The 11,686-nt window shown below is 34.0% G+C and overlaps 1 protein-coding gene across 1 annotated transcript; it reads right to left on the bottom strand.

Annotated features, from left to right (window-relative positions):
- Positions 1-3,142: 3,142 nt before the first annotated feature.
- On the bottom strand, positions 3,143-9,777 carry LOC128647052 (olfactory receptor 6F1-like). The gene is made up of 2 exons (XM_053699866.1): positions 8,872-9,777; positions 3,143-3,352 (listed from the first exon to the last, which is right to left on the bottom strand). The coding sequence occupies exons 1-2, from the start codon at positions 9,775-9,777 to the stop codon at positions 3,143-3,145; spliced, it is 1,116 nt and encodes a 371-aa protein (XP_053555841.1).
- Between the last annotated feature and the right edge of the window lie 1,909 nt (positions 9,778-11,686).

Genomic DNA, 11,686 nt, shown 5'->3' with positions numbered 1-11,686 from the left:
GAGGATTTCTGTTTACAATAACTCTTTGTTTTGATTTCCAGTTTCGACAAGCACTTTTGATTTGTGCTCCATTTGTCTCCAGGTATTGTTTTCTAATGTGAATGGTTAGTGGCCAATTTGTACAACCAGTTTCTGGCTATGTGCCCCACCTACCACAACTAAAGCATTTTCTTGCCTCTCCCTTACATTTTGAATTTTAAATAAGGTATTTTCCGTTAATATTCAGAATGATGTGGGGACATTTTTTTTTAGAAATACTTTTACTGCTCTTTTTTTAATTTCTAATCATTGATTCAGACCTTTTTAAGGAAAGTATTATCCTTGTGAAATGGTTTTGGGTTGAAGCAGATAAATTAATTATTTTGGAGATTTTAGTGAGATTTTTTTTTTCACAATACCATTTATAAAACTGATCATTTTGGTTTGCTCAGCTGAGTTAATTTATAATAGGAAACAGTCTATCAGCATATGCGCAGACATATTCCAACCCTTTTCTGAACACAATTACCAAATTTAAAGATGATGGTCAATTTCATCATGTCCAAGAGCACTGAAGATTTCTTATATGTTGCTGGATTTGGTTCTGTGATCACAAACCACAACAGTTAGACTACATATTAAATTATTATCTAGAACGGGTCATAATCATTTAAAATGTGTTGTGTTCATATAAATTTGGGCACATTTTTATCAAATTTACCAATTTGAATCATAATATCTACTGGATTATTTTCACATTTGATCAATCCAAGTTATTTGCTAAATTCCTGAACCTCAGTTCTTGTTAATGGCATAGATACCCTGGTTTCAGATACAGTTAAAACCTTGGCTCAGTAGATATGGAAGCCCATTTTCACTGACATGCTATAATTAATTCAGACCAAAAAAGGAAATTGGCAGCTGGTTAAAAACTAAAAGTTCTTTATTTCTTCCATTTTAAAAATCATAGCTTAAAAATACAGAAAAACATGGCACAGACAGATAGACACATCTAACATGTTTCGGCCCTGACTGGCCTTATTCATAGACTCTCCTTGTCAGTCTCAGCTGTGTGGCTTTATTCCACTCTCTATTGTTTGATTGGTTGTCTGTGCTATGCCTCTATTCTATTGTTAACCCTTGGTATTGTTGGAAGCTATGTATATACTGTAAAAACAAAAAGAACACAGAGCGCAACCCACTCTGAGCGTTAAACTGTTTAATGCGTATTACAATAGATTAACCAACATACATGGGCATAAGACGTACATAACATATAAAAATGCAGGCATTAAAAATCACCACTCGGCAGACACACTGCTGGGCACAGACAGTCCTCCGTTACTATCCAGCACTACGAGTCTTTCCACCGGCTGGGCTGTTAGAAATGTCCGCTGTAGTTTAAACCGGTATCCAGTCCAAAAAACCGGAAGTTCAAGACGACACTGGAACTGATCACGGCAGGGGTAGCCTCACTGAATATGAACAGTGGGATGTAAATTGATGTTAAAAGCTACTGCAGTGTAGCTCGAACTCTTCAAAGCACACAAACTATACGCGTTTCGTCGGGTTACGACCCGACTTTTTCAAGACTTTTTCAAGAGGATATTCTCTTGAAAAAGTCGGGTCGTAACCCGACGAAACGCTTTGAGGAGTCTGAGCTACACTGCAGTAGCTTTTCAACAACAATTTACATCCCACTGTTCATATTCAGTGAGGCTAACCCTGCCGTGATCAGTTCCGGTGTCGTCTTGAACTTCCGTTTTTTTGGACTGGATACCGGTTAAACTACAGCAGACATTTTCTAACAGCCCAGCCGGTTGGAAAGACTCGGAGTGCTGCATAGTAATGGAGGACTATCTGTGCCCAGCAGTGTGGCTGCCCGAGTGTGATTTTTAATGCCTGCATTTTTATATTTTTATGTACGTCTTATGCCCATGTATGTTGGTTAATCTATTGTAATACACATTAAACAGTTTTATGCTCAGAGTGGGTTGCGCTCTGTGTTCTTTTTGTTTTTACAGTATATACATTTTGAGCAGGAACACAGTTCATTGCACCCTGCAACAGAGCAGCACCCTCCATTCCACTTATACTTTCAGCGCCTAATTTTTCTCGGGGAAGTATTATTATTATTATCATTGTTTTTATTTATTTATTGATATATAATTATATGTCATTGTTTTAGGCAGTGTCATGTTTTTTAGGCAGTGTGTGATATATATGCCGTTTTAAAAGTTTCTTATACCTGGGTTCACGCCTGTGAGTTTTGCATCATATTATTTAGAAGCTTGTAGCAGAGATTGATATAACCATCTTTTTATCTACTCATAGTATTTATTGCCTTATATCACCACATTTATATCTATATTTATATTTTTATATTTTTCGTGGGGTCAGAGAAGCGCATGTCTATTTTTGATTTTGGAAGCTATGTATACTCATACTGAATCAGTGTGTCCTCTTATTATATTACTATCTTTGTTTACATATTGTTGTTAATGCTAAACCATCTTGATTATGCGTATATATATATATATATAAATAAATAAAGCAATTTGTTTTCATTATTCATTTTGGGTTGTTATAATTGTTATTATAGCTAGAAATCCTTTTGATATATTGTTAGTTGCATCCCTGCAAAGCAACTTTGTTTAGACTAATATAAATACATGTCCCTACATATATTCATTTGAAATTAGATCTTATTTTTAAGCATTTGTTTTACAATTGTACTCCCCATAGCTAAAGTTTTTTGCTTTATATTTACTAGACTCGCACTACCTGAAGTTTGAAAATACTGCTGAATTGAATATCAATTGTGAGATTTTTATTCTCTCATTAATGTTAGGTCTCTTTAAGATGTTAACACATTCTATTCTGAAGCGAGACATTTATGGACTATTTTTGTTGTTATTAATACATTTCTTTTTTATATCTACTGGATTATTTTCACATTGATCAATCCAAGTATTTACTAAATTCCCTGAACCTCAGTTCTTGATAATGGCATAGATACCCTGGTTTCAGATACAGTTAAACCTTGGCTCAGTAGATATGGAAGCCATTTTCACTGACATGCTATAATTAATATCACACTTTTGTAAAAACATCCTAATCAATACCATTTTTATCACAGTTAGGTATAACAACAGCAGCCACCTCAACACTCTCTTACACCTAACTGTTCTTTCAGATGATTTATTTGAGCAAGACAATTTGAATTGTCTGACTCTTTAAGACTGGACGATGACAGAATTCTAATAGCTCCCTGTGCACCCTGCTGACATCCAGTAAGCTGCTCTTTCTCCCTGCACAGTTCTTTGTTTTCAAATGTAGTATGCTGGTTACCTACCATCAAAGCAGCTGTAACCTGTGCAAGAAATACTTAGGTTATCAATCATTAAATTAAATTCTTTAACTTTTAAAGTAAATTTTATCTCTGCACAATTATGATTTTAAACTTTCCCGATATCCCACCAAACAGCAACAAAAAGTGCAGTATTATTTTTTTTACATTTTCCTTATTATTAATTTAATTTTATATATAGGGGTCCATTTATTAATGTGCGGATGGACATGATCCGATATAGCGGATCATGTCCGCCGCACATTGATAAATGCCGACAGCATATGCTGTCGGTATTTATCATTGCACCAGCAGTTCTTGTGAACTGCTGGTGCAATACCACCCCCTACAGATTTGCGGCTAAAAGGCCGCTAGCAGGGGGTGTCAATCAACCCAATCAAATTCGATCGGGCAGAGTGCTGTCCACCACCTCAGAGGTGGTGGACGAGTTAAGGGGCAGCGGTCTTAGGATCGCTGCTTTTTAACTTCCGCTTCAGCCAGAACTGAAGCGAAGTGGGTCGGAGGCAGCATCCGCTGCTTCTTAAATAGACCCTATACTGTTTAGCAGCAGTTCATGGATCTAAACAATTAATTATTTGCTCTGAGTTACTAACTTTAGCAATTGTTTTCATTAAATATCTAAGAAAATGTAATAAAATTGTCTAAGTAACACAAATGATATTACTTCAATAAAATACATATTTGTACACAAAATAATAAAACAGTGGATTAATTCAGCACACAAAAAATATTCACTTTTTGAAAATATTTAATTTGTCACACTAATTCTCTCCTGTCTGGCTTGTCAATATTATGTAAGACATTCGCTAGGGAAAAGGTAAGAAAAATCAAGACATACACAAAAGTGATAAACAAAAAAGATGTTATATTGTGTAGAGAAAATAAAACACTGTTACATGAGTAAGGTATATAAACATATACAAAATTGCAAAACAATACATAAAACTATACCTGATAAATAGACAAATTACTATGATACCTTCAATCTCTAGCAGTCTCTTCCCCCCACTGTTGGCAGATTCCCCAACAACGTCCTACCACTATCCATACTAAGGTACCATTTAAGGTGAGACTGCCCTATGGTTTACACAATGCCACATGGTATTGTATGTATACATTAAATATATACACGATCAACACCTATGTGAATATGGAATTTTGCCGTGCTATACAAAGAAGTGATGTTGTTCAAACATATTGTCAAAAGGTATGATAAAATGGGAAAACTAGTTAAATGCAGAGATGTTTTTCCCCTCTTAGGATCGATTATGAATGTAGCACTATTTATTTTCTCCTGCTTGCATGCTAACTGAACTCGACTTCGGCTTTTTGCATGCGTCAGATAGTGTGCATATTACAAGTTGAAAGTTAAAAGTTTCTCTTGCACGCTAAGCTGACGCGCTCAAAAAGCCAAAGTTACAATATTGCAATTGTGTTAACGTATTCTCCCATAGAATTTATGGAGCGTGAAAAGTACAAAAAATAAACCTAACACCCCTACTGGTGTGCCCTATTTCACATTCCAATGTTCTTCACATAAAAAGAATTATGTTCGATGATTTTTAAAATATTTTTTATTATTAGCAAAGTGTGGGATAAGCAGAAATAGTACCCAAATAATTGACTGGAATGGTATTTAAAAGTAATATCATATTACAACTTTCTGCAAGATACCAAAGAAAATAAATACAATTCAGGATAACATTTCTACAATATTACACTTCTTCAATTAACAATTTCTTAAATTCACAGTATTTGTGGACTTTTAATTGAACACCTATTACTCTAGATCACTAATCTTCAGTTGAATACTATGAAAATCTATGGTATTATAGTTCAGAATACTAGATATATCATAAAATTAGGGTTGGACACAAAGGCATATCTTAACACATATAGGGCTAGATTACAAGTAGTGCACTAATATTAGCACACAATATTGAAATATTGTGGGCAGGTAAATTTGCACCCATATTACAAGTTTGAAAGTAAAAGTGTTGCATAAAATGTAAAATGCATCGTATTAGCGCCACTGAAGACCTACAGTAAACGGTTAGGGATAAAAATAAAAGTTGCACCAAACACAACATAAATAAAATTAAAAACAAACTGTTACACTCATATACACAGAATCTGCTAAAATTTATTTATATAAATATTACTACATTTTTTTGTAAGTAGTTCAAAAGTATATGGTATAAGGCCATGTATTTTGACTGCAAATATATATATAGTATATATACTATATATATATAATATATACTATATATATATATATATTATATATGTGTGTGTGTGTGTGTCTAAATATTACCTTATATAATAATATCCAATTCATTTATTTTTACTGTATATTACTTGTAAATATTTAACATTGTATAAAATTTTCTTTGTATTTTTTATTGATATTCCTATATATATTTACCTATATAGATATATATAAACTTTGAGTGCTAGCGACGGCTCTGAGCCGTCACAGAGTTTCCCACATCTTTATATAGAGGAAAATTTTCTTTGTATTTTTTATTGATATTCCTATATATATTTTACATATATATATGTATATATATATATATATATATATATATATATATATATTATATATATATATATATATATGCAGGGAGTGCAGAATTTTTAGGCAAGTTGTATTTTTTGAGGATTAATTTTATTATTGAACAACAACCATTGAACTCATTAATATCAAAGCTGAATAGTTTTGGAAGTAGTTTTTAGTTTGTTTTTAGTTATAGCTATTTTAGGGGGATATCTGTGTGTGCAGGTGACTATTACTGTGCATAATTATTAGGCAACTTAACAAAAAGCAAATATATACCCATTTCAATTATTTATTTTTACCAGTGAAACCAATATAACATCTCAACATTCACAAATATACATTTCTGACATTCAAAAACAAAACAAAAACAAATCAGTGACCAATATAGCCACCTTTCTTTGCAAGGACACTCAAAAGCCTGCCATCCATGGATTCTGTCAGTGTTTTAATCTGTTCACCATCAACATTGCGTGCAGCAGCAACCCACAGCCTCCCAGACACTGTTCAGAGAGGTGTACTGTTTTCCCTCCTTGTAAATCTCACATTTGATGATGGACCACAGGTTCTCAAAGGGGTTCAGATCAGGTGAACAAGGAGGCCATGTCATTAGATTTTCTTCTTTTATACCCTTTCTTGCCAGCCACGCTGTGGAGTACTTGGACGCGTGTGATGGAGCATTGTCCTGCATGAAAATCATGTTTTTCTTGAAGGATGCAGACTTCTTTCCTGTACCACTGCTTGAAGAAGGTATCTTCCAGAAACTGGCAGTAGGACTGGGAGTTGAGCTTGACTCCATCCTCAACCCGAAAAAGGCCCCACAAGCTCATCTTTGATGATACCAGCCCAAACCAGTACTCCACCTCCACATTGCTGGCATCTGAGTCGGACTGGAGCTCTCTGCCCTTTACCAATCCAGCCACGGGCCCATCCATCTGGCCCATCAAGACTCACTCTCATTTCATCAGTCCATAAAACCTTAGAAAAATCAGTCTTGAGATATTTCTTGGCCCAGTCTTGACGTTTCAGCTTGTGTGTCTTGTTCAGTGGTGGTCGTCTTTCAGCCTTTCTTACCTTGGCCATGTCTCTGAGTATTGCACACCTTGTGCTTTTGGGCACTCCAGTGATGTTTACAGCTCTGAAATATGGCCAAACTGGTGGCAAGTGGCATCTTGGCAGCTGCACGCTTGACTTTTCTCAGTTCATGGGCAGTTATTTTGCACCTTGGTTTTTCCACGCGCTTCTTGCGACCCTGTTGACTATTTTGAATGAAACGCTTGATTGTTCGATGATCACGCTTCAGAAGCTTTGCAATTTTAAGAGTGCTGCATCCCTCTGCAAGATATCTCACTATTTTTGACTTTTCTGAGCCTGTCAAATCCTTCTTTTGACCCATTTTGCCAAAGGAAAGGAAGTTGCCTAATAATTATGCACACCTGATATAGGGTGTTGATGTCATTAGACCACACCCCTTCTCATTACAGAGATGCACATCACCTAATATGCTTAATTGGTAGTAGGCTTTCGAGCCTATACAGCTTGGAGTAAGACAACATGCATAAAGAGGATGATGTGGTCAAAATACTCATTTGCCTAATAATTCTGCACTCCCTGTATATATATATATATATATATACATTCATATAGATATATAGGTATAGATATATATATATCTAGATATATATAAACTTTGAGTGCTAGCGACGACTCAGAGCCATCTCTAGCACTCTTCTACCTTGAGGGAGATCTGGGGGTTTCCACCCACTCCTACCCCGGTGATTGGGACTGCATAGTGACAGGCATCACCGGGGCTTCACATTTTACGCTTTGACGTTAGAAAGGTAATCACCTAACCTTTCCAATGGTGTCAGTCTTGTGTATTTGAAAAAAAATACAAAAGTTAAAAATATAAAAATTAAAAAAAATTAAATCAGCTTAGCACCCAGGTGGGAAAGTGCTTAGCACTCAAAGGGTTAAAAATAAAAAGATTTTTTTTTTCATATGTGAAGAACATTGGAATGTAAAATATGCTTTTTGCGCTCTGTGTTGTGCGCTTTAGGTCTAACTTGTTCTTGGGCTGGTGCGCATAAAGAATGAGTTGTCTGAAGGTGTGTTATGTAAATTCTAAATATAAAATATTAAAAAAAATATTAATATTAATTATTGATAATTATTAGTTACTGTAAAATACACATATGTATTCTATTATTTTTTACATTTTGTTTACTACATATACATTAATTATTAATAGTTTTACACATTTTATATTTAATAAATAATGCACTTTAATATAACTTTTTTCTTTAATTTTTAATATTTAAGATAGTTTAATCTTCATGTGCACTAATCTGACACCGAATTAGACCTAAAGAGTGCAACCCATAGTATGTTTTACATTACAATGTTCTTCATATAGAAAAAAAAGGTTTTGTCTTCTGCCTTCTCACATTAAAGTCTATGGGGAGACATATGTAGTGCCGTCACAATATATCAAGCCCTGAAGTTAGCGTGCATAGTTTTTTTTCTTGTGTGCAAAAGTTTTACTTTCAATTTATGATACAAGTGCTAATCCAGTCATATATCTGTCCCTAATTGGCCTCATCAGCGGTGAAGAGATAAAGAACTGCAAAACAATAGAATTCATGCTAACAAATTGCTAGTGAAATGTCCCTGTGTTCTCAATTAAAAGGTCTGGATCAGCTCCTCTAAAAAGGAAAACTGATTTCATGATTTCTCATGATTGGATAAAATATTAGTTAAATAAAAATCAAATTAGAAAATATGCCAATATTTCTTGTGGGGAACACAGAAACAATGCTGCATAATAACAAAATAAACAAGTATCTCCATAATAGAATGTTGTACAATATGTAGATTTTAGTATGTTTTTAATGCTATTAATTTTAGAATGTTATATTTTTCATAAATAATGTTTTTAGGTTTACTATATATATATTCTACTTACAACTTTCTTTAGTGCCTGTTGGATATCCTTGTTTCTTAAACTATAAATCATAGGATTTATCATTGGGGTGATAACAGAATACATTAAAGACACTATCTTGTTAAAACTAAAAGCATTTAAGGTTCTAATTCTCACATATGTGAAGATGGTAGTTCCATAGAATATAATCACAATGATAAAATGGGATACACAGGTTGAAAATGTTTTCTGCCGTCCATCTGCAGTTGGAATTTTTAAGATAGTAGAAATTATATAAATGTATGATACCATAGTCATCAAGAAAGAGGTTAGTAGTATCAATGAGCCTAAGACAAAGTTAATTAACTCAAGTGTGTCAATATTTTGGCAAGAAAGTTTTAATAGAGGAGGAGAATCACAGAAAAAATGATCAATCACATTGGAGCCACAAAAAGGCAAACGAAAAGTGAAAATAGATGGAAATATAGGTGCAAGGAAACCAGCAAACCAGCAGATCCCTGCAAATGTAGTATATGTTCTTTTATTCATAATTCCATTATAATGTAAAGGGTTACAAATAGCTAGATATCTATCATATGCCATCATTGTTAATAGAAAACATTCAGTGCTACCTAGGAAAAAGAAAATGTACATTTGGGCAAAACAATCATTTATGGAGATGGTTTTTGTTCTTGATAGAAAGTTCTCTAACATCTTAGGAACAGTGACAGTGACAAAGCTGATATCTAGCAATGAGAGGTTGACAAGGAAAAAGTACATAGGTGTATGGAGGTTATAGTTAGACTGTATTACAACAATAATGACCATATGTTGAGTAAGTGTTAAAACATACATTACAAAAAAGACAATGAAGAAGACCACTTGAAGCTCCTTTATGGTTGAAAGTCCAAGAATGATGAAGTCATTTACCAAGGTTCGATTTACCATGTTCATGAAAAAAAAATGTTTCTTTCTAAAAAAAAAAATATACAAATAGAAAATGAATCTACAAACTGGTATAAGTATGACAAAAATGAAAAAATATATTTATGATGTTATATGAGAGGTAAACAGTTTAAAGATACATGAATGTATCCATTTTATATAACACAGGAGAGAAAAAAACAAGCACATTGCTCACTTAGAAAAATGCTGGTTCTCCAATTAGGCTTAAATCAGCATAGATAATATATTCTCTTCAGGTAACCAAACCCACAAAAGATGACCACTGGATCACAAACAAAGAATGAGCATTCACACATTCTATTTTATGTGCAAGCACAGTGATCCTCTATTTTCATTTTAGTAACTCACTGCAGTAAAATAACCACTGACATTAATTAGTCCGTTATTATTATTATTATTATTATTATTATTATTATTATTATTATTATTTGTAAAGTTCCTCCAAATTCCTTAGCTCTAAGTATTAATTATCATATTTATTTATTATTCCTTAGGTTTTGTTTTTTTATTTAGTATCATTTCTCTAATCAAGCTTAAATTAATTTTTCTGTTAACTTAAGTAAAATAGTTTCGAAAGAATAAATATTTAAAAAATGTTAAAAGAAGTATGTGGGTCCAGAATTAATGTGTTGTATATATACTTGACCTAATTAAAACCCACAGAACACTAGCAAATTTTACAGTTATAACTAGGAAGACCAAAAGGTAGCCCATATAATGAAACATAATTGTCATCATACATGCACACATGCATACGTGCACTCCAATATAGTATCATTTAGTGTGCGTTTTCATGTTGCTTTAAAGAATTGGAGGCCGATTTATTACAGCTTCAACTGATAATATGCTGGAAGTCAGCATCAAATTTGACGCAAATTTGATCCATCATAGTTAACAAAGCACCAAGATCGTCAAATGTTGAAATGTATGATGTAATATACACTCCCGCGATATCAATGCGACGCAGATCAATGCTTGTGTTATTCAAGCGGAATACTGATCATCCGCCGTCACATTCGACTCCATTTGACCCTCTTGCCAATTTATCAAACATTCAACAGTTACGCTCACATCAATTCAGACGCAGCGCACCTATCATTCAAATCGCCACCCTTGAGGCCGCAAATGCCATAGAAATCAATGGGAGGCTGAAAACACAGAAAGGTTATGTTCGATGCTTCAAGAGAATGAAGCATATTAGGTAATAAAAGTAAATTAGAAACTTTATTAAAATTGTATACTCTTTCTAAATTATACATTATTATTGCTCCAAAAGAATTGCTTCAAATTTGGTGCACTAGTAGATATAGGGTAAACATTTAATGAGAGACAAATATATAACATAATCCATAAGTAGTAATATATTTATTTCAAAGCTAGGGGACAATATTATTGCTCCAAATTTGGTGCAAAATATTGCTCCAAATTTAGTGCACTAGTAGATATAGGGATAAAAATGAAATTATTATTATTATTATCAATTATTTGTAGAGCGCCAACAGGTTCCGCAGCACTATGAACGTAGGTGGTATATATAAAAAAAAATGATTACAGTTATCAAATGGGGAGAGAGGGTCCTGCCGAGAGTTGCACTGTTGTAGTCGGCTCTTATGAAGGTGAACTACAAACAGCTGGGCTCATAGGCTTACATGCTATGGGGTTTTAGGGGATAGAAGAGGAGATAGGAAGGTTAGTGTAGGTTGTAAGCATCCCTGAATAGTAGAGTCTTCAGGGAGCACTTGAAGATTTTAAAACTAAGGGAGATTCTTGTGGAGCAAGGCAGAGAGGTCCATAAGATGGGAGCCAGTCCTGAGAAATCTTGTAGATGGGAATGTGAGGCGGTAACAAGAGAGGAGGAGAGTAGGAGATCATGAGTGGAGCAAAGGGGACG

Source organism: Bombina bombina, chromosome 2, assembly GCF_027579735.1.
Source record: "Bombina bombina isolate aBomBom1 chromosome 2, aBomBom1.pri, whole genome shotgun sequence".
Classification (NCBI taxonomy): domain Eukaryota; kingdom Metazoa; phylum Chordata; class Amphibia; order Anura; family Bombinatoridae; genus Bombina; species Bombina bombina.
The sequence above is the reverse complement of the archived record's forward strand: the minus strand, read 5'-3'. Positions and strand labels throughout refer to the sequence as shown.